Here is a 24,696-nt window from a genome sequence, read left to right on the forward strand (position 1 = left end):
CCCATTATAGTTATTACATTCAGTTTTACAAGCATTGATGATATCATATCCTGATGATGTCACTTCCTGTTGTTGCAGGGGCTGGAGGGGCTGGTGAGGGGTCAAGAGTTCCGCCCCACCCTGGTCATCGACGAGAGTGGAGTCCACGAACTGGTGAAGAATGGAGTGTGAGGGACAGAAGGATGGAGAGGGAGAGAATGAAAGGGTGGGAGTGAGCAAAAAAGAGAGATGAGCCAAATACCTATTCCACTCCTCCCCCCGTTTCAGTGCAATAATGCTGTGTTCATGCACTCTTGGAAATAATCTGAAACACAGGTTTCCGACATCCAAAAACGTTTAATGTGAACTTCCAAATTGGAATTATAAAACCTGGGAACCTGTGCTATAATTCAGTACCACGAGATCCAACCCCCAAGTGGAATGTTTTTTCAGATTTTTCAGAGGAGCACATGGCCGCAGCATAAGATGAAGGACAGAAGCCTTGCGTTGCGGGGCTGCATGGCTGGATGAAGCAGTCAGAAGATCAAGTTATTTATTTTGCTTATAAGACGTATTTTTATATGGATGGATGTCTTGTAGAGGGAAATTACCCCCTATGCATTTTACCAAGTGATTTGTACACACAGATACAAATAGAGAGGAGTACAACGATTGTAATCAGATGATCCTAATGTGATTGATTATTAACATGTAATGTAGGTACATGGGAAGGGTTTTATTTATAATTACTATGTAGTATAGCACACTACTGCTAGTCTTTTGCCTGATTGTCTTCAAAATGACCCTGTTGAGCTATATGACATAGGAATTGTTTTCCATTTTCTTTATTAAAGAAATGTCCAATTTGGAACAGGTATGAGTTCTTTGATTAAACTCAAGGTTAGCGTGGTGTGTATGTCTCTATGCGGCGTGGATTTGTGTGTGCGAGCAAGCTCTGTGGTTATGAGTGTGTGTTGATTTGTCTATCTCTGTTTGTGTGTGTGCGGCTGTGTGTGTGTGATGGGTGTTTTTTGCATTAGAAGTCCTGGTGTGTTGAATCAGAGATTCCAGCAGCAGCACATGGTTTGTGTTTAAGATGGGCAGAGAGAGCATGATACACTCACTGCTGCAGCCACTCAGAAAATATAGTCTGTGGCTCCTAACCATCTCTCTGTCTGATTGTCTGTCTCAGTCTCGCACACACTTACTCTCACTTTCTCCTTTTTTCTTCCTCTCTCATCTCCTCTTTTCTCTCTTTCACTAGCTCTCACTCCCGCTACAGTATCTCCGACAGAAGGTATTGATTGCAGTGATAGAGGGAAATGCGTAGGTAACACTTTTATAAGGTGTACCTCAATGTAAATGTTGAGTTGACTGTGGTAAATAACGGTGATGTCTATTCTAGTCGGTTATATTCCTTCAGGCAGGTATGAAACATGACCATGTGCATAGATAGCTTTAGCAGGCTGGACTGGCCTTGACTGGACTGGACTACTGTAGCATATGCTTTCCTCATTAAGCCACACCATGCTTTTCCACCATGAAGGAAATGAAACATTTAAAGGAGAATTCCACCCCGTGATCATTATTTGATCAGTTGATCCTTACCTTCTCAATCCTCCCTATCCCTTTTATTTCCTGAGTCTGGCCAAACGTTTTGGTCTACATCAGCAACGGAATACTGGCGGTGATGATGTCATCAGGAGGTGACTGTCTCCTAACTCTTCACTAAGGTTAGCTCATTCTGTGGACTGAGTATAATGTTTAGGCTAAAAAGGGCTTCATGAATTGTTATACGTTATTATCTTAGTAACAGTACTGTTGTCTAGCTTGCAATTCTAAATAATGTAAATTAAACTAATTCCAGTACAGTTGTAAGTGTACTAACAGTGTAAAAACACTGTACTTAAGTGCATTGCCAATGTCATATCTATGGTCACTATAAAAGGTTTTTGTATTGTAAAATAAAACCCTATCAAATGTGTCATTTAAAAAAAAAAATATTCCAGTGTTGAATTGAAGTTATTTGATGTTTTATTTTGTTTAAATTATTTGTAATTTCTTCCACACAACAACAATAGGCAACATTTGAATTGAAATGTCCTGTGCTTTATGAATTATAGCTGCCATGAATTAGTGGTTTCATTGCTCCCTCAGGCTGTCAAAAGAAAACGTTCTCCTCAAGGAGAAAAGGGCATTCTGAATGGGTACTGGGGTTTGACTTAATTGAAACGATATGTGTAGCATGAGGAATTCTGGGATTTTGGCATGCCCCCAAGAATCCTCAGAATGTGATGTTTTTTTCTCTTTCTCTCCCTCCTCTCCGAGCTCCCTTTTTTTCCAGGGGTGTCTTGCATCAGTCCAGTGAGTGTGAGAGCGACCTGAGCTGAGCGAGAGTGAACAGAGAGAGAATAGGGAGGCTTGGATTCTAACAGACTGAATTGGGGACACGGACACTCACTGGAATACTCCACCGCCTCCTCGGAACAAATGGTTTGAAAGGATAAACTCTTTAAAAGTATGTTTCAATAGTCTTTTTTCTCAAACATAACTTTTTTCGAATTTTACTTTCTTTATTTCTTCTGTGTTTCGATGGTAAAGGGTTTGGGTTTCACTTTAAGCTAGATAGATGCTTCTGTTTTCTGTAGAATTGTGTCAGTACCTCACATTAGTCTAGGTGTCTGTGTTTTTAGTGTAGTTTTGAACCCATGTCCCATTTGTCTGCAAGAGAGAAAGAGAGAGCGCTGCTGTTTGCATGGCAGGCTAGAATAGAGGATAGCAGAGAGACCTGATGCAGCCTTTTGCATATCCACACTTCACTGTGAAAAGCACTGCTGCAATCCAGCTGCTACTAGAGACTTTTACACACATACTGAATAATACTGTAGCTCTGGTTTGAATTTGAACATTATTTTGAAATGTGCATTTGCTTAGGTTTTAAAGTAGACTATTTGCACTTTTATCCCAGAATATGATGGCATTAAAAAACAGACTAAAAATGTTCAAACAACTTAATCAACTTATCTCAGTGGAGGCTCCTCAAAGGAGGAAGGGGAGGACCATCCTCCTCAGTTAATTCCATAAAAATAAAAATAGTGAAACATTTCAAATGTATCCTTTTTAGATAAAACTATACAAAATATATTCACGTCTCCAAATAATTGATTAAAACACACTGTTTTGCAATGAAGGTCTACAGTAGCCTCAACAGCACTCTGTAGGGTAGCACCATGGTGTAGCCGGAGGACTGCTAGCTTCTGTCCTCCTCTGGGTACATTGACTTAAATACAAAACCTAGGAGGCTCATGGTTCTCACCCCCTTCCATAGACTTACACAGTAATTATGACAACTTCCGGAGGACGTCCTCCAACCTATCAGAGCTCTTGCAGCATGAACTGATATGTTGTCTACCCAATCAAAGGAGCAGAGAATTAATCAAGTACTGAAGGCGTAAGCTAAAGCTAGCTAGCACTGCAGTGCATAAAATGTGGTGTACGTTACTCAAAGAGAGAGCGAGACAATAGTTGAACAGTTTTTAACAAATTAATTCATTGAGAGAGAGATTTTGTCTTTTTTTCCCACTTACTTAGCTAGCAAATGCAGCTAGCTAGTTTAGCCTACTCAAACACCCGGCTCAAACAGAGGGATGCTATGTTAGCTAGCTGGCTATGACTATCCAACACTGGAATTTTTTTCCAAGTCAAGGTAAACTTTTGGTTTTACAAATGTATTGGCACCGGCGGGTGTACCTGCTGAACTGCTTGCTGACTACACTGTACTGCATGATTGTAGCGGGTTTACTAATGCGTTAGTTCTATTAGCTATGTTGACTATGACATTACTTTAGCTAATATGGTGGCAATGACAACGATGTACGCTGTGTGTCACGGTTATGATATGAAGGTTTGTTTTGGAAAGGTTTTTTCGCCTGTTCACAGACAGCTGATGTGTTGTGCATTGAAGTCCACAAGCGATGGGAAAAGGTGAGAGGAGGAGAGCGCATAGATGCGAGAAGGAATACAACAAGCAGTTTTCTTTTTCTTTTTTTTTTTTACAACGAGCTGTTTGTAATTGGCTTAAACGGAAGCAAACGGAACAAAACGGGGATAGACATACCTGAATTTGTCCAATAGAAACTCTCGTTTGTAACTGTTGGACTAATGATTACGCCCTAGATCAGCTAGATGCAGGCAAGAGGGTGCAAGGCGGTATTGAATGTGTCACTGTCTGTCCATGTGTCACTGTCTGCCACCTCAAATCTTTCTGTCGACTTGTGTGCACCTACGTTGTAAACTTTCATTCATAGGCTAGGTTGTAGAAACCTCATGATGGGTATAGGGAAAATTTGAGTATCATGTAGTAGCCTAAACCTATCGATATTACATTGAACTGGGTGAATAGAATATGAATGACAGTCATCCAATATGCTGTAATAGAAATAAGGCCATGCTCATTAACAAAAGGTAGTCCTCCCTCATCTTACACGGCACCGACCGCCATTGTTATCAGTTATGCCATACATTATAGGAAGTTAAACATTTGCTTGCTAGTTACGTCATTGTTTTTTACTACGTATTACTCAATGGAGAATATAGCCTTACAATATCTGTGACATTGACAATTCTTAGAAAATCTGGACTGCAAAATGATGTTGTGCTTCCCAGTTGATAGGATATTGAAGTTCTTGTTTTTGTCTGGTGAAACTAATGCAGAAATTGCTTGAGGCTTTTTCACTTTCACGCTGCCACTTCAAACCCCAGAGATAATGTGTTCTGCTTTGTTTTGGTGGGCATTCGTTCACTGTGTTTTGGAAAAGTTGAGCAACTTTTCACCACTTGAGTTCCTGTCCCTGACATGTTATTTTGGCTTGGTTTTATCATACATAACATATGGTCATATGTGAATTGTATTGTCATTTAGACTAAGGCATGTACAGTATAATGCTATGGTCTCAAAGATTTCCTCTACAAACCTTTAGACCTCATAGCCTGTAAAGAGCACACTATCCATATTTGTGTGTCTGTCTTTGTCCTCTTGTGTCATGCAGGCGGTATGTAGGTGTTATGGAGGTAGTATGTAGGCGGTATGTATGAGCTATGCAGGTGCCCTGTGGTATGTGGGTGACAGATCCACACAGAGGCTAAATTCCGCCATTTTTATGTGGGGACGTAATAATAATAGTCACTTAGCAGCAGACACTTTTAGCCCAAGCATTATATACACATAGTCCTGACTCATACATAACTGGCTGAGCCATTTGAGCCACAGGTTGGTGGAAACGGCTGCAGAGTCATAAAGGACCGTTGTTCTAGAGAGGTCAAGGTGGTGGAGCATGTGGTGTGACCCCCTTAGCCATTCCTGGCAGTGTTTGTGTGTGTGTGGGGGTATGTAAGACCGTGTGTTGAGCCGGGTTCATGACCTCACTGCTGGGAATAGCCAGCCTGACCTCTCTCTTCCAGCTCTCAACATGTGCTTTAACTTATCAGAGGAATGCACAGCAGGTACTTCAACTGCCCAGTGAACACACACACACACACACAGCAGGTACTTCTGTGGCCCCTTGAACTCAGACAAGGTAACCACCTCAGTAAGGCTTAATAGCAGTTCCTGTGTTGACATTTTGAGAATGAATATCAAGACCGAAGGTCCAACAGTCAGACGTATAGTAAACCGACAATTCAGGAAATCTATTGGAAAAGTGATCATGCTATGGAAAAATAGGAAAATCATGGGGTGAAATCTAGACAGACACACACACAGTGGCTGGAGCCCAGAGCAGAGACAGATTAGCAGGCTGTTATCACTGAGTCTCTTAGCAACCCCTCCCTCCCTCCCTCTCTTCCCCTCTCCAGCCCTCCCTCCCCTTGGGGCCTCAGAGTCTGTCTGACTGACATCTCCAGATACAGAGGTAGAGATAAATGACACACTACTGAACCAGCAGGATATAATTTCAAGCACTTTCAAAACACAGCAGACATGGGCTTACATGGACTTGCCTGCCTACCATAGGTCCATACGTCCATGTTTCATATCAGTGCCGCATGCGCAGGCCACTCGCTGGCAGCACATGACCAGATGAGCACGTTGGGAGTGAGAGGCAGTCAGCTCAGGCAGGCAGTGTGTAGTTTGGTATAAATGGCAACATCTCAGAGAACATCACCAAAAATACCAGGTTTACTTAGCGTCCCACAGGTGTGCTTGAACTCGGACCCTGCCCTAACCGACAGCCCTTCCTTCAACACGCCACAGAGATCAGGTTCCCAGTAAAACCAGTTGACAGAAATGTTACGGTACAGAAATGGTGTTAGTGAACTATTTTGATGTATATTAGTTAGGGATGCAAATTTTGTTCAATTTTGTTGCAGACTAACCGACCCTCATTAACCGGTCAACAAACGGTAAAAAAAATTCCAAACAGTAAAATGACTTGACCAAAATACTATGCATGCATACAACAAACTGACATTTTTCATTAAGAACTTAATGAAAACATGATAGCAAGCCTATTGTCTTACAGTCAAAATGCTATAGCCTATTATTGAACATGCAACTGCTGTAAGAAGCAGGTAATAAAACGTCATTATCAAACATTTGCCAAAATGCAGTTCACAGGAAAACACTATTCTAAACAGCCCACCTAATGCGAGCAGTTCCATATGTGACAGAGATGAAAATCTCAGTTAGAAACATAGAAAGAGGGGGAATATAATAGCAACAACTATGATTGGTTGCTAATATGACTAGGATTGTGTGCCTTTGGTTTCTGGACAACAAAATAAAGTTTATGAAAACCAATAGAACAGTAGAGAAATGCTGGTTAATGGCATCAGGAAGTCTTTATAAAAGAAAGGCTATTTTAAAGTAAGGTTAGACCGTCCTCATTATTTGAAGTAAAGTAAAACATTTGGGTTTCAAACAATTATACTGCCTCAAGCTCACATTATAAAGTGGTGGGTGACTCGCTGATTGCCTGCACTCGAATGGAGAATGGGAGGCACGCTTTAATTAGGAGTTGAGATTGAGAAATAAAAATAGTAGCTCTTTTTAGTCAAAACGTTTTTAACACGTAATTGGATTTAGAATTGTTATTTGTTATGCAGTGACTGGACTTATAAAAGCGCATGTTTTACTCCAATACCAGCTTTTTGAGGAGCTGCTCTCGTGCTGTCTGACAGGTGATAGGCCAATCCGCTCCTTAAACTAGGCTCTTTATGCTGTGTGCGTGTGATAAAAGGTTGCGTGTTCGAATCTCATGACAGACAACTTCCGCATTTTAGCTAATTAGCAACTTTGCAACTACTTACTACTTTTTAGCTACTTTGCAACTACTTTGCATGTTAGCTAACCCTTCCCCTAATCCTAACCTTAACCCTAACCCTTAACCCTAACCCTTACCCTAGCTAACGTTAGCCGCCTAGCTAACGTTAGCCGCCTAGCTAACGTTAGCCGCCTAGCTAACGTTAGCATTAGCCACCTTGCTAACGTTAGCCACAATAAATTGGAATTCATTATCATACGTTTTGCAAATTAATAACATATTGTAAGAATTGCAATTCGTAACATATTGTAAGAATTGCAATTCAGAACATATCATATGAAATGGATGATGGACATCCACAAATGTAATACTGTACATACTATACGAAACGTAACATATACTAATTGGAGTGTCCTGGATTTACATTTACTATGTTACGTCTACCCCTGAGTCCAGGTTGGATAAATAAGATGCATGACAACTAACGAAAATACAAACACTGCAATTTAATTCCACTACATTATGCAAATTAACCTATAGACCGATAAGCATGACTGGTCAAAAGTATTTTCGGTGGCTAACTAGTACATTATTTCGATGTACTATTGTGATTCTTATAGGACAACTGTGAACTAATGGTTAGTATGCACAGTCAGTCAGTCTCGTCCTACTCTAAGTACCAGTGTACATAAATATCACAACCACCTAAACAAAAACTGGGCTGAAGTTGTGTCTCTTCCTGGTTCAGTGTTTAAGTCCAGATAAGGAGAACAGAGTGAGAATATGCAGTGAGTAAATGGAGAGAGAGAGGAAAGAGAGAGAGCTGGTCTCTTAACTCCTCACACAGATGGATGGATTGGCAAGAACCTGAAAACAACAAGAAAATTGTATTTCTCTCTCAGCTCTGTCTCCCTCTCTCTTTCCCTCTTTCTCTCTCGCTCCTTCTCGTGCCTAGTACTTCATAATATAACATTTTGTTGAGTATCCGAATAAGAAGTATGATTTTGTATGATATTCAGGGTCCAAGAAAACAGAATCATTCAAACTCTAAGTGTTCTGTGTTCTGGAGTGTCTTTGGAGAGATGTATTTATTGACAGCTTGAAACTACTCAGAAGTAGCATAGTAATAGTACAGTAATTGTGATGGTAGTAGAAGTGGCAATATTCGCAAGCAGTGGTAGTAGTAGTTAGGGTTGGGTGGTATACAGATTTTCATACCGTTTCTGTACCATACCGGGTATACAGTATCACCGGAAGAGCACACAAGGGGCACTATTTATTTTCTATTTTTTTGGGACACACAAAACAATTTAGGCAACAGGGATCTTGATCCAGGAGGGGATTGAATGTCTCTGCTGTAACCAAGAAGCTTGATTTTGACATTTAGCCACTTAGCTAGCAAGAGCCCTGAGCTGGATATAATTTATTTGACACATCTTAGATTTATTCGTTATACTTAACTTATAGTTATAAGCAGTGGCGTAGCACGCACCCCCGCAGCCACCGCGAGGCAGGGGTGTCCACAAACCCACCCCCCCAAAAAATAAAGAACAGTATTGCAAATCATTCCATCTGTATTTAGAAATACCCAAGTATACAGTATAAATGGTATATCGCCTAAGCCTAGTAGTAGTGTTACATTTACAAGCAGTAGTTGGGTAATTTGAACTGGTAGTATCGATATTAACAGATTTAGTTTAGTAGTAGAGAGTTGAGATGGAAGAGGAAAGACAGAGTGAGAATGGAGCGGGTCTTGGGCTCTGAGATGATTTAAACACCATGGGGGGAAATGGAAAAGGACTTCTTGGACCTGATAATTGAGTTTCCACATTTAACATCCAAAACTGAGGGTTAGGGCCTGAGCTTCAGTTAAAAGCTTTATGCATCTCTCCCCTTTCTCTCCTCTATCTCTTTCTTCCTCTCTCTTTGTCTCTCTTGCTTTGTCTTTCTCTCTCTACTCTCCCTCTCTCTATGTCTTTCTCTTTCTCTTTCCCTCTCTCTACTCTCTCTCTCGCTCTCCCCCTCTGTCTCTCTCACTTTCTCTCAGATCTCATTAAACCCAGCTGGGTATCATTAGCAGTGAATACAGTCCAGATATTCTTACCAGCCAGACAGTCAGGGAGAGGGTCACTAGTATCGGGGCTGGGAGTGACACCAACCAGGAGTGTGTGCACAAGTGTGTATTTGAGTGTATGTCTCACAGAACCCTACAATTGTGTTGTTGGTTTAGAGTGCATCATGATGCGCAAAAAAAGTATGTGCGAAAAATGCTAATATTGGTCCCATGACTTGAAGTGGATTTGTTTCACAAATGCTAAAATGTTAGCATGTGGAAACAGTGCCAGGGTAACTAAACTAAAGCATGGATTGCTGTCATGGTTTGTCCATATACTGCTTACAGGGTAAGAAACCAATGTGTCATTTAGTAATTTGGGTGAACTATCCTTTTAACATAATCACCCCAGGTAGCACATGTGGCCCTTCCATGAATGTTTATAGTATTCCCTTCTCCACCTCGCTTCCAGATGTCACACATTAACATCACAAATAATTACACATAGTGGAGCATTGTTTTCTCCAGTCCAGTGTTTTCCTCTCTCTCGCGTGTGTGTGTGTGTGTGTGTGTGTGTGTGTGTGTGTGTGTGTGTGTGTGTGTGTGTGTGTGTGTGTGTGTGTGTGTGTGTGTGTGTGTGTGTGTGTGTGTGTGTGTGTGTGTGTGTGTGTGTGTGTGTGTGCGCGCGCCCATGCGCAGCCAGCGCTTCCTCTTCCTCTAATGACCAGGGAGAGAATTGGTGTGGGTGTGTTTATGCTCGCCTATTGTTTACATGCCTCCATCTGGCTTTGGGTAGAAAGGCTATTTGATTTGGATGTCATGCATTCCCATCAAAATAAAATGTCTGCTATGCAATGCTATGTTATGGCCTTGAGGGCAAACTTGAGAGGGTGTAATCAGAAGCACTTGTGGCTGGTCATGGTAGCTAGGCTAGCATATGGCTACACACACACACAGTTCCAGCTAATATCTGCAGGGCCAATAAAATGCTCTCTGCATTGATTTGCTCTGTTAATATTCCCTGCACTGTTTTAATGACCTGTCTACCCAGCGGGCAAGTCTTTTGTTGTACAGGAATGTAAGCAGCCATAGCATGTTTTTGTTTTTTGGGGGGGAATAGATCAACTATGAAATTAGCAGATAGAATTGAAGTCTATCAAATAACATTACTTGCATCATTTTTAATCCCCTTTTTTATATTGATTTATTATGCCCTACCCCCCTCTCCCCTGGTTGGAAGACTTGGTGGAAGTATACATTTTCTTTCCTAATCACACTGGACTCCATGTGTATCGGCCAATCAGCGTGTTCTTTCATACCCTTGAAATAATAAAATGTTTTTATTTAATAGTTTGTACATTTCCCAGAGTAGGGGAGGAGGTTCATCATTTTTATAAGGGTGATGTGTGTGCGTGTGCATGTGTGTGCAGTGTGCACGTATGTGTGTGTGTCACCCTCTTAGCCCACTAATCACAACCAGATTGTCACCCTCTTAGCCCACACTGACTGAAGTTGGGAGTTAATTATAGCTTTCAGTTAAACTCTTCTTTCTCTCTTCTCTGTCTAACAGTCTGTTTCAGAGGCACATATCTTTCGGTCAAGCTCTATGGTGTGTTAATGTGCAGGGAGGAAAATAGGGTCCTTTTGTGTGATGGTTTATTCTACTGACAGATGAGAGTTTACTGTTGTGTTTCCTTCTGTAAAGATCTCAGCTCCGGTATGCACAATCACTGCACTTCCAGAAGCTACATCACAGGATACGTTAGGTAGTTCATACTACATTCGTTTCTGTATTTAAATATTTGGTCCGCACACATCCTGAAGACAAGAAGAAGAGAGGGGTGCCGAGGGGGAAACGATTATGTGTCACAGTTTATATTATTCTTTATGTATTAATGCAGCCTTCTCCTGGATCATGTGTAACTAGGAAAACCCAGCACCTCCCATCCTAGGGGTTGACTGTGTTTCAGAGTGGGTTGTGTGTTTCAGAGCAGGTTGTGTGTAGTGGCAGGTTGTGCGTTTCAGAGCAGGTTGTTTGTAGTGGCAGGTTGTGTGTTTCAGAACAGGTTGTGTGTAGTGGCAGGTTGTGTGTAGTGGCAGGTTGTGTGTAGTGGCAGGTTGTGTGTTTCAGAGCAGGTTCTTTGTTTCAGATCAGGTTCTTTGTTTCAGATCAGGTTGTGTGTTTTACAGCAGGTTGTGTCTATCAGAGCAGGTTGTGTAAAGTGGCAGGTTGTGTATTTCAGAGCCGGTTGTGTGTAGTGGCAGGTTACGTGTTTCAGAGCAGGTTGTGGGTAAAGGGTAAGGATGCCCCTATAATCGAGGCTGACGGGTGATTTAAGGCTGCTATCATTGTTCTGCACAGCTTTACTTAGCTTTAATTGTGGCCATTACAGTGAACTACCCTGCCTGGCTCACTACACAGTCAGGGGCTGAGGGAAGACAGATCCTACACACACATACAGTATACACACACAGAGAGATGCACACATTGCAGACTCTTATCCTCTCTCCAGTCCTCCTCTCGCTCATGGCATACAGCATGTGAGTGATGTTGACAGTAGAACCAGCCAGGGCAGGGGACCAGGGGTGGGGATGTGCTGTGTGTTGACTCTACCGGCTCTCCCAGGGTGCAAGGACCATCACCCCTCTGTGTGACCACGAGAGGAAAGAGAGGAAGTCTTTCCAAGAAAAGCTGATTGTTTCTGCACATCCAAAACCCCTATTCAACAGCATAAAATCCCTATCCTGTTTGCTCTTGCAATGTGAGAGTGTTGGAGGATAACCTGGTTAGGGGCTACAATGTGTGTTTGTTCCAAGTTTCTCTAGGATTTTGCTCCCCTGGGGAGAGGGATGTGGGTAGACACGCACGCGCACACACACTCACGCACGCACGCCCGCTGAAGCTGAATAAAGAGATCACAATTCCAGCCCCAGAAAGTCTGTGGGAGTATCTGTCCTTGGCCACTTCCTGTTCTGAGCCTGGGGGGACCCAATAGTTTTGGAGAACAGACATTTTCCCAGCACCTGAAGCAATGGTCTAGTTTTCTGATTCAGGAACAGCAGACTATAAGGTAATACAATAAACTGGACTAGGTGGCTATCAAATCCCTCTACGTTAATGCAATTCTGTCAGAAATTAAATGAAAAGTGAAGAGTAACAAGAAAGACACTTTCTTTCTATTTATCCAGACTCATTTTCAGCCGGCTACATTTCCCACTTCATTTTAACTAGGCTACTTTTCATTTATAAATTTAAATTAGCCAGTCCGTCGAGCCCTCGCCGGTTAGAATGAACGATATGCATCTTCTAGCGATCTATTGATCGGACAGGCGCCTGTCAGTCACAAAGCAAGCGATGACAGGGAAACGCAGCAGAGACAAAGAGGCGAAGCAAGAGGTTTCACTCGCTAAAATCTGTCCAAAATAAATCCAATGCGTTTCTTTGGGATTATTTTGGACCTAAACTTGTCGCCTGCCTTCCCGCCTTTAGAAAAACGACTCAGGGCTAGCATTATGGGTGGGCATTAGGGGGCCTGGCCCACCCTACCGTACCTCCTTGCCCGTCCAAATAAAATATTGAAGTATTGATCATTAATTTGACCGAGACGCATCAATCTCAGTTAAACCATCAGAGCGAGCGAAACAGCGCCCCTCTGTCTCAGTATGTGTAGACCATGTATCTGATACTGTCTGGACCCTGTCATACTAAATTATTTCTGTCTGGACAGCATCAGATACATGGGCTACATATAGAGGGGCGCTGTTTCGCTCGCGCGGATGCTTTCTCCTGTGATATATACTGAACAAAAATATGAATGCAACATGCAACAATTTCAAAGATTTTGCTGAGTTTCAGTTCATATAAGGATAATCAGTCAATTTAAATAAATTCATTAGGCCCTAATCTATGGATTTCACATGACTGGGCAGGGGCGCAGCCATGGATGGGCCTGGGAGGGCATAGGCCCACCCACTTGGGAGCCAGGCCGACCCACTGGGGAACCAGGCCCAGCTAATCAGAATGAGTTTTTCCCTACAAAAGGGCTTTATTACAGACCGAAATACTCATCAGCACCCCTCCTCAGACGATCCCGCAGGTGAAGTAGCTGGATGTGGAGGTCCTGGGCTGGCATGGCTACACGTGGTCTGCAGTTGTGAGGCCGGTTGGATGTACTGCCAAATTCTCTAAAACCACGTTGACGGCGGCTTATGATAGAGAAATGAACGTTCAATTCTCTGGCAACATTCCTGCAGTCTGGTGGACATTCCTGCAGTCAGCATGCCAATTGCTTGCTCCCTCAACTTGAAAGATCTGTGGCAATGTGTTGTGTGACAAAACTGCACATTTTAGTGGCCTTTTATTGTCCCCAGCACAAGGTGCACCTATGTCATGATCATGCTGTTTAATCAGCTTCTATATATGCCACACCTGTCAGGTAGAGGGATTATCTTGACAAAGGATAAAATGCTCACTAACAGGGATGTAAACAAATTGGGCACAACATTTGAGCAAGATACGCTTTTTCTCAGCTCATGAAACATGGGATCAACACTTTACATGTTGCGTTTATATTTTTGTTCAGTGTAGTTTCAACAGAGAGGAAGAGGCGAAGCGAGAGTGCTCACTCTCGCCAAAATCTGTCCAGTAAAGCCCAATGCGTTTCCATGGGTATAATATGCAGACCTAAGCTTGTTGCATGACTGCCTGCCTTTGGGACAAAGACTCCCATTGTTAGGGTTGAGACATGAGCATCTCATCATTATTTACTAATCTCTGGTTTCAGCCTCTTGTGAATTGGAAAGGAAAGTTGGCAGTTGCACAGTGCACTGGATTGCCCTAAAGTAAATTGATGTTTCGCCAAAATTATATAATTACTCCTGTCTAAATAAAATCATAAAAAATAGTTCACCAGGGAGAATGACTTAGCCACAGAGGATCATTAGCTTCCTTAAAATAAATTGCTGTGGATTGTGTGTTTGGGAAGCCCGCAATTTGGGTTTCTGATTGTCTTAACTCACCACGTACACCACTCATTTTTTCTTCGCCTCACACAAGTTTTTTTTTTTTTACATCTATTGCGAATGATAGTTCCTCAGTATTTGAAAAATATTTCCAACACTCCCGAGCTGTGTTCGAATACCAATAGTAACATAATGTATACTACATACTTAATGAGTATATACTACATACTATATACTATTAGTTAATTTTGGCATACTGTAAACAAACTGTATCCTTTCAGTTGAGTGTACTAGCGCTTCGCCTGTCTACCAGAAGTTGATGCTGTTGCTATGCAACTTCTTGCTAGCTTGTTAGTATAATAAATTACTAGCTAGACATCTTATGACTTCATTAACAATGTCCATTGAGAACACACAACGACTATACCACTTAGCTAAGAATGATGTGAATAATCAAGTCAATAAACGTTGGGTAGCTAGTTGGATAGCATATAGTTCATATACTGGCAAGTTCGATGTATTAGTAGCCAACTAACGTTAGGTAGCTAGCTAACATACCGGTACATACAAGCAACTGCTGTAATGATATGAAAGGAGGTTCGTAAAGGCTAGCGTAGCTAACAAATTGTCAGCCAACATAACATGTAACTTATTTGAAAAGTAATTACTTTTTTATTACATTGCTCAACATTTTCTTAACAATTGTCATAATTAGTTAAAGCAATGAATTTGTATCCGCTCTCGTTGGACTTTGACTGCATATTTTCCATCATGTTCTTCAAATCTGAAAAAGTTGCAAAGCCACGCCCATTTTCTGGAGAATTGCGTTATGGGCCTTAAAAGCATGGAAATAGTATCCACTGCTTGTATACTTCGAATTTTGCCGAATGTAGTAGACATCCGGGAACTTTTGGCATACTAACTATATCCATAGTATGACCAATAAGCATACTACATACTCCATTTACGTCACAAATAATATGGTTAATGTGGTTAGTATGAGTATTCGAACACAGCTCCGGCCTCAATAATCACCAAGCCTTGGTGTGAAAGAGCAAAATATAATGATCTGATGATCCCATATATCCAGTGAAACGTCATAAAAAAAACAGCTTTCTGTCCCGAGCTCACTGGCGCAGGAAAGTTTGAGGGCTCAGAATAGGCTAGTTGGTTGATACAATGTTGCAAGTTCGTTAGCAACAGATTCAGGCCGGTCCCTCTGAGAATTTGATTAAATGTTGAACTTCACTAGCAATAGCTCAAGTCAAGACAGATAGAACGGGAGGCAGATAGGTGGAGAAGAGGGGTGAATGTGATAGAAAGAACCAGAATTTTCATCAGGATATTTTCTACTGTTTTTATTTTGTCGGCTTTAGGCCTATGTATTTTACTAAGTTGATGATGGAAGTTATAGACCTTCTGCTGCATTGTTCTATAGGCTTTCTCTGAGTTCTATGCTCTCATTTCTTTAGCCGCCAATGGATCACAGTGTATCAATGTGTCCATATGGCAGAGGCTAGTGCTCTTGCCATAGTTGAATCTTTACTTTTACATTTGTATCAATTTACTTAAGATTTTTATCATTAACCACATGACAATGATTTTTAGAAACAAAAACGTTATTGAAATTAAACTGTTCTGTGAAAATGTGCATATATGAATATTCATAACTGGCACGTAGATCTGTAGAAATGGTAGGATAAATTGTAAGCTTCCCCAAACATGAAACTCATGAGCTGCCTATGGTCTTTAAAAAAATAAAACGGGCCTCCCTATGGAAATCAAATGCCTGTCCAACTGATTCATTCTAGCGCCGGGTCTACCTGGCAGAATGATTTGATTGATTTCATGATTATTTTAATCAATCCAGTGGGTATTTGTTTAGCAAACTCTACTATCACATGTGCACTACAAAAACTCAGCTAAACAACAGCCTCTTGCTAGGTGTGCACTTGAATTAAAGGGTTACTACACCCAAAAATGTAAATGTCTTAGATTTTTCCCAGACCTCAAAAGTGGTCTCCTGATGTGGTTTAAGCATTGTTGTGGAATTAGAACATCCAGTTTAGTTGTTTTTCTATTAAAAATGTGTGATTTTGAGAGTGAAAACCTGAAAGAACTGGGAAAAACGGAAACCTGGAAAAACAAAACCTTTAATAAATTTTTCTAGATAATGATAAAATACATAATTCGAAGAACAAACATAATTGTGGCAATTCATTTCTTGCAGTAAAACTGTAAATAAGACTTTAATCTCAAGAGAAGACAGGTTAAATGTTAAAAATGTTTAATGTTATCTTACATAGAAAATAGTGTTGATCATATAGGCCTAGACCTAGACAATCTCCAAAACAACTAACAATACACTGAATTCCTACATTTTCAGTCATTTAAATTGTAAAGTAATGTCTTTCTACACAATACCACAACACATTTTTCCAATCTGTATTCAATCATTTTGCTGTGTATTTCAGGTGGAATCAAGGCATTAGAATGTACCAGAGGCCACCAAAATAGAGCTCCTTCTGCACTTTGTTCCAACTGATTGAATACATTTACATTTGACATTTTCTAAGCACCTTTCAAGAACACTAATAAAGAGCTTTTAACAGTAATATGTGTGAAGACTGCAGCACAAAATAGTCTGAAACAACTTAATGAGAGAGGAGGAGGAAGGGAGGATGAAGAGAGAGTAGGTGTGAAGTTAGTGACCACCTGTGTGTGTTTGGGAGGTATGAGCCAGCCTACTAACATCCAGCCACAGGGAGGTACGAGCCAGCCTAGCCTACTAACATCCAGCCACAGGGAGGTATGAGCCAGCCTAGCCTACTAACATCCAGCCACAGGGAGGTATGAGCCAGCCTAGCCTACTAACATCCAGCCACAGGGAGGTATGAGCCAGCCTAGCCTACTAACATCCAGCCACAGGGAGGTATGAGCCAGCCTAGCCTACTAACATCCAGCTACAGGGAGGTACGAGCCAGCCTTGCCTACTAACATCCAGCCACAGGGAGGTATGAGCCAGCCTAGCCTACTAACTTCCAGCCACAGGGAGGTATGAGCCAGCCTACCCTACTAACATCCAGCCACAGGGAGGTACGAGCCAGCCTAGCCTACTAACATCCAGCTACAGGGAGGTACGAGCCAGCCTAGCCTACTAACATCCAGCCACAGGGAGGTATGAGCCAGCCTAGCCTACTAACATCCAGCCACAGGGAGGTATGAGCCAGCCTAGCCTACTAACATCCAGCCACAGGGAGGTATGAGCCAGCCTAGCCTACTAACATCCAGCCACAGGGAGGTATGAGCCAGCCTAGCCTACTAACATCCAGCTACAGGGAGGTACGAGCCAGCCTTGCCTACTAACATCCAGCCACAGGGAGGTATGAGCCAGCCTAGCCTACTAACATCCAGCCACAGGGAGGTATGAGCCAGCCTACCCTACTAACATCCAGCCACAGGGAGGTACGAGCCAGCCTAGCCTACTAACATCCAGCCACAGGGAGGTATGAGCCAGCCTAGCCTACTAACATCCAGCCACAGGGAGGTACGAGCCAGCCTAGCCTACTAACATCCAGCCACAGGGATGTATGAGCACACACACACACACACTCTCCCACATGTCTCACCTCCCTTTAATTATCCAGATGTATCACTTCAACAAAGAGTCCATTGATGGGGAATACGTCCATATTTTATACAGGGACAGTAGACTCTTATGTGGTAGAAATAAATATGAGGAAAACATTAGTTTATCAGTCTTTCCTTTTGACACTTACAGAATATATTGGTCTGGGAGCACAAGACAGGACACTGTGTACAGATAGAACTAGTTAACAGCTCAATAAATATTGTATCACCTTTCTCTCTTCAACTGTTATACCGTTTATCACAAAAATTGTGATATCTGTACTTATCCTTTTGGATCCAGTTTGTATTTGACTTGGCGGCAGTTTTGTATTCATAAAAAAAAAAAGCTGTGGGCGCTCTCAGTTTACAGTATTTTAATCTATTTTTCTCACTCATTCACTCACACACACGAATGCACACACACACTCACAAGTGATTTGACCTCCAAACTACAGGGTCTCGATGTATCAGACACAGTCCTTGAGTACTTTGTTTGACTTCTCTTACACAGGTTCAAGCCTGATTCTTTTTCTTGGTAGCCATTGTGAAAGTATTGAGAATTGCTCTGCCGTCTGACGTACGTTGTCTATTCTAAAGGTGAAATTGATCCGAGCTGACGTCCATCTGATGTTTTCTGTTGACTGTGTTTGACTTTAGATAGATCAAACAGATGTGCTCTAAGACTCCCAGATTCATCTGATTTTAATGCATATTGTAGGGTGGAACAGAAGGTTGAATTCCCCTTCAGGCTTTTAGTACAGTATTAGGATCAAGCATTTAGTTTGAATCTCTCTCGTTGACTTTAATGTGTTTGACAGCAGTAATGAGGGACAGAGAGCAGTGGACCAAAGCAGGGCCATTCAGTTGTCTAGTTCAATATCAATCCCTATCCCCTAGCCCTGACCCCTATTCCCTGCATGCTCCAGTTTAGTGCACACTGCCAAGGCCAAGCCATTGCATATATCAGAAGTCAACTGTATAATTTAGATTGCTTATGTGCACACTAGGCACAGTATGGTACATACAACTCCAACCAGAGCCCTGTGGATAATATAGGCTTTGAAAGCTGTTTTTGGCTAGGCCCTACTCTGTAAGCCTATAGGTTGATTAATGTAGCAGATATAGGAGTGTATGAAACCCACTCCTGGGTAAAATTAGCCCTATATTAGGCCCCAGCAACCCCATAGAGCAGGCTGTGTACACACACACACACACACACACACACACACACACACACACACTAGAGTAGACCCCTAGAGCAGGCTGTGAGAGGGGGAATGTAAGGGACAGTGTATGGCAGGACACAAGGCTTGTTTGTCGACTCTGCCTCCACTATGGCCCCTCACCTTTTAGGCCTAGGAGGGCCCCTAACTGCCCCTGTGCCTCCTCTTGTACCTCACCCTGTCTTTCTACCTCTGCCTCTCTTCCTGTCTCCCCCTATGTCGCTCCACTGTCTCCCTCTATTCCCCTGACACACCCTGCAACTCCACCAAACTCTCCTCTCACTCCTCTGTTCTCCCTAGGCTCCTCCCTGCTCTCCTCCTGTTTGTGTTGGCTTTGGGGCGCTTGGTTTTAGAGGCTGATGATAAACCGTTAGGCCTACTTTCTGCCCTTTTGAGAAAGACAAACACAGTTTACCTAGGAAAGCTGAATTTACCTCAGACCAGAAGATTCAACAAATATCTCCTATAAAAATGCTGCCTTTTGGGCCTCTGCTGGTAAAGCTGCAGAATGATGGAGTTATTATTACTGAATGTCTGGAGGAATATTAGTTGGACCCTGAAGGGCCGGCAGGTGAATAGTGTTGTCTGACATAGATCCTCTCCACCACCAGGAGTAGAAGGTTTCCATAATGGTGGATGTGAGACCTAACCCTGTGTCCTGTGTGTGTCAAAGCCTGCTCTGATGTTACTATAGCAAAGCCCTGTTATGAGACAACAGCCCTACGCTCCACTCAGATGCCTACCTGGATTGAGAATACAGCTGTTACTGAGAGAGAGGAGGGGGTAGAAAGGTGTGTGTGTGCGTGCGTGCATTGAACCTCTGTTACACAATCACATACAGATCAGTGTGTACCTCAAGGAAGCGAAGTAGAAGGACAGATTTTAAGAGTATCTCCACAGAACAGAGCCTTGGAAAATGGAAAATCAGTTTTTTTCGTTCTAACTCTACGGCCAGGCTTTTACATAAGAGAGCTCCTCTCCCTGGCCACATGGTAAATACATCTCTGACTCTCCCTCCCTAACACAGAACACGAGCCACCAGCTGTCTGTTTCATTAACTGTTTAACATCAGCAATAGCTCCTGCAGTCCCTTGCAAAAGTATTCCTCCCCCTTGGCGTTTTTCCTATTTTGTTGCATTACAATCTGTAATTTAAATTGATTTTTATTTGGATTTCATGTAATGGACATACACAAAATAGTCCAAATTGGTGAAATGAAATGAAAAAAATAACTTGTTTCAAAAAATTCTAAAAAATAAATAACGGAAAAGTGGTGCGTGCATATGTATTCACCCCCTTTGCTATGAAGCCCCGAAATAAGATCTGGTGCAACCAATTACCTGCAGAAGTCACATAATTAGTTAAATAAAGTCTACCTGTGTGCAATCTAAGTGTCACATGATCTGTCACATGATCTCAGTATATTACACCAGTTCTGAAAGGCCCCAGAGTCTGCAACACCACTAAGCAAGGGGCACCACCAAGCAAGCGACACCATGAAGACCAAGGAGCTCTCCAAACAGGTCAGGTATAAAGTTGTGGAGAAGTACAGATCAGGGTTGGGTTATAAAAAAATATCAGAAACTTTGAACATCCCACGGAGCACCATTAAATCCATTATTAAAAAATGGAAAGAATATGGCACCACAACAAACCTGCCAAGAGAGGACTGCACACCAAAACTTGCGGACCAGGCAAGTAGGGCATTAATCAGAGGCAACAAAGAGACCAAAGATAACCCTGAAGGAGCTGCAAAGCTCCACAGCGGAGATTGGAGTATCTGTCCATAGGACCACTTTAAGCTGTACACTCCACAGAGCTGGGTTTTACGGAAGAGTGGCCAGAAAAAAGCCATTGCTTTAAGAAAAAAATAAGCTAACACATTTGGTGTTCGCCAAAAGGCATGTGGAAGACTCCCCAAACATATGGAAGAAGGTACTCTGGTCAGATGAGACTAAAATTGAGCTTTTTGGCCTTCAAGGAAAACGCTATGTCTGGCGCAAATCCAACACCTCTCATCACCCCGAGAACACCATCCAGTGAAGCATGGTGGTGGCAGCATCATGCTGTGGGGATGTTTTTCATCGGCAGGGACTGGGAAACTGGTCAGAATTGAAGGAATGATGGATGGCGCTAAATACAGGGAAATTCTTGAGGGAAACCTGTTTCAGTCTTCCAGAGATTTGAGACTGGGACAGAGGTTCACCTTCCAGCAGGACAATGACCCTAAGCATACTGCTAAAGCAACACTCGAGTGGTTTAAGGGGAAACATTTAAACGTCTTGGAATGGCCTAGTCAAAGCCCAGACCTCAATCCAATTGAGAATCTGTGGTATGACTTAAAGATTGCTGTACACCAGCGGAACCCATCCAACTTGAAGGAGCTGGAGCAGTTTTGCCTTGAAGAATGGGCAAAAATCCCAGTGGCTAGATATGCCAAGCTTATAGAGACATAGCCCAAGAGAATTGCAGCTGTAATTGCTGCAAAAGGTGGCTCTACAAAGTATTGACTTCGGGAGGTGAATAGTTATGCACGCTCAAGTTTTCTGTTTTTTTGTCTTATTTCTTGTTTTTTTCACAAAAAATAATATTTTGCATCTTCAAAGTGGTAGGCATGTTGTGTAAATCAAATTATACAAACCCCCCAAAAAATCCATTTTAATTCCAGGTTGTAGGGCAACAAAATAGGAAAAATGCCAAGGGGGGTGAATACTTTCACAAGTCCATATAAGTAGGCCAGTGTCTCAGTGTGATATGGCTGTAATCTTCTACTACAGGAAGTGGAGCACTTCTGAAGGAGAAACCAACTAGATGATGTATGATGATGATGAGTACACAATGAGGCCATTCAGAGGTCGATGGGTGTTTGTGAAGGGGAGCTGTTGAGAGAGTTTGTACAGTTTTATAGCTGTTTTTTTGTGATTAGCTGATTACTGTAATGCTATTACAGTGAAATTATTGTATTTGTGAGAGAATGGATGGTTTAGAAATCATCCGCCGAAAGTTAACTGACCGGCATGAAAGCAGTATTTCTTATATTCTGGAAATCCAGATATCATAAATGTCTATTGGTTTCTAGAAACTGTGTAGAGCTGATGAAGTCATTCTGTGATATCATGTGTCATCAGAGGTCCATCTTGGCAGAAACAGAGTTCTTGGGCAGCAGATCAAAATCAACACATCCAAATACACTACATGACCAAAAGTATGTGGACACCTGCTTGTCGAACATTTAATTCCAAAATCATGGGCATTAATATGGAGTTGGTCCCCCCTTTGCTGCTATAACAGCCTCCACTCTTCTGGGAAGGCTTTCCACTAGATGTTGGAACATTGCTGCGGGGACTTGCTTCCATTCAGCCACGAGCATTAGTGAGGTCGGCACTGATGTTGGGCGATTAGGCCTGGCTCGCAGTTGAAGTTCCAATTCATCCCAAAGGTCGGGGCAAATTTCAGGTCTGCTGAGCGCAAACTTGAACGTTGTGAAAATTCTGTGCAACTTCCAGCGCACATTTACTGTGAACACTGAGGCTGTACCCGCTTTAAGTTAGTTTTAACAGTGGCCAAGTAGGCTACTGTGGCTATTTGATCATAATGTAGGCCTACCAGAGTGGTCTATCATCAAAAACAATGGAGAAAATACATCCCATAACATTTTAACATGAGCTGTTAAATCATTCAGCCTACAGTAGAAGCCAATGTGTGGTGTTCAATGTAGGCCTACATTCCATGAGACTTGACATTAACCTGTTTATCCACTTGTCCTTCAGACAAGGTGACTGAAAATGGTGTTGTGTTGTTTAATGCAAGAAACATTTTTACATTACATTTTAGTCATTTAGCAGACGCTCTTATCCAGAGCGACTTACAGTTAGTGAGTGCATACATTATTTTTCATACTGCCCCCCCGTGGGAATCGAACCCACAACCCTGGCGTTGCAAACACCATGCTCTACCAACTGAGCTACCTCCCTGCCAGCCATTCCCTCCCCTACCCTGGACGACGCTAGGCCAATTGTGCGCCACCCCATGGGTCTCCCGGTCGCGGCCGGCTACGACAGAGCCTGGATTCGAATCAGGATCTCTAGTGGCACAGCTAGCACTGCGATGCAGTGCCTTAGACCACTGCGCCACTTGGGAGAAACCCTTTTACAAAATAAAACACATTATTATTCCCATACCATTATTACAGAGAATCAGACAAATTATGCTACCCTCTGCCTATTGGCTAGTTTGCTTATACAAGCCTGTATCAAAATACAACATTGCCCCTTTAAGACATAAAAAATCTCTTTACCTGGCTGGCTTTTCAAAGATAGAAATGTGCACATTTTGTGCTCTTGTAGGAAGCAATCCCTCCCCTATTGCTGACTACAAAGTATCTATAACTGGGCTAATAACTCACTAACTAGCAATGGATATGAACAAAACGTGCACACGTGGCTACATGCAGCCCTCGCTTTGATCTCAAAACAAGAATATTTACTTGTGACCACAGCTGTAAACAGTCCAGATCAAAGTAAATGGCACAGATCCATATATGGCAATGGTCTGTTTGCATAAAGGCCTACTGCAGCTCTGATTGGTTATGCGAACTGGTCTGTGTAGCGTATGGGCTGAGTCGTGCTTGTCAATGAAATAGAATCCTACTCCGATGCGTTCTGCGTACAACAAAAGTATCTTGCATAGTTCGTTTTGTTTCGGTGTGTTGATTTGAACTTGGCTAATATCGCGTTGGTTCGATCACAATTGCCACAGTAAAGGGAAACGTTGATAGTGTTAACTAACAGGGAAAACTCTAGGAAGTTGAGTGAAGTTCAATCGCGTGCTTCTCTCGGTGGGCTGATACAGTATTTATTCTGCTGATACAGTATTTCTTCTGAGTGGCAGTCCCGGGGAGCTGCTTGGCTGTTTCCGGCTACTGCGTGCCCCGTGCGCAGTTTAGAGGGAACATTGCTGTGCAGGCCAGTCAAGCTCTTCCACACCTATCTCGACAAACAATTTCTGTTAAATAAATGTTAAATAAAATAAAAATGGACCTGGCTTTGTGCACAGAGGCATTCCGAACCATGAAAAACAGCCTCAGACCATTATTCCTCCTCCACCAAACTTTACAGGTGGCGCTATATGCATTGGGGCAGGTAGCATGCTCCTGGCATTCCCAGATCTGTCTGTCGGACTGCCAGATGGTGAAGCATGATTCATCACTCCAGAGAACGATTTTCCACTGCTCCAGAGTCCAATGGCAGCAAGCTTTACACCACTCCAGCCGACGCTTGGCATTGCGCATGGTGATCTTAGGCTTGTGTGCTGCTGCTCGGCCATGGAAACCCATTTCATGAAGCTCCCGCTGAACAGTTCTTGTGCTGATGTTGCTTCCAGAGGCAGTTTGGAACTTGGTGGTGAGTGTTGCAACCAAGAACAGACGATTTTTACGCGTTACGCGCTTCAGCACTGGGCGGTCCCATTCTGTGAGCTTGTGTGGCCTACGACTTAGCAGCTGAGCCATTGTTGCTCCTAGAAGTTTCCACTTCATAATAACAGCACTAACAGTTGACCGGGACAGCTCTAGCAAGGCAAAATGTGAGGA

The 24,696-nt window shown here is 42.5% G+C and overlaps 2 protein-coding genes across 6 annotated transcripts in view; both read left to right on the plus strand.

Annotated features, from left to right (window-relative positions):
• Positions 1-1,982, plus strand: part of LOC121540133 (UDP-N-acetylhexosamine pyrophosphorylase) — a 29,517-nt gene extending 27,535 nt beyond the window's left edge. For all 3 annotated transcript variants that reach the window (XM_041848750.2, XM_041848749.2, XM_041848751.2), the window contains one exon: positions 79-1,982. In XM_041848750.2, the coding sequence (XP_041704684.1) occupies positions 79-171 (93 nt within the window). In that variant the 3' untranslated portion in view covers positions 172-1,982. The remainder of the gene's footprint in view (positions 1-78) is intronic.
• Positions 1,983-2,339: 357 nt separating this feature from the next.
• LOC121540135 (discoidin domain-containing receptor 2-like) overlaps positions 2,340-24,696 on the plus strand; it is a 55,817-nt gene continuing 33,460 nt past the window's right edge. For all 3 annotated transcript variants that reach the window (XM_041848753.2, XM_045207705.1, XM_045207704.1), the window contains exon 1: positions 2,340-2,497. The gene's annotated coding sequence lies outside the window, so the exon portion shown is untranslated. The remainder of the gene's footprint in view (positions 2,498-24,696) is intronic.

This window comes from Coregonus clupeaformis, chromosome 26 (assembly GCF_020615455.1).
Source record: "Coregonus clupeaformis isolate EN_2021a chromosome 26, ASM2061545v1, whole genome shotgun sequence".
Lineage (NCBI taxonomy): Eukaryota > Metazoa > Chordata > Actinopteri > Salmoniformes > Salmonidae > Coregonus > Coregonus clupeaformis.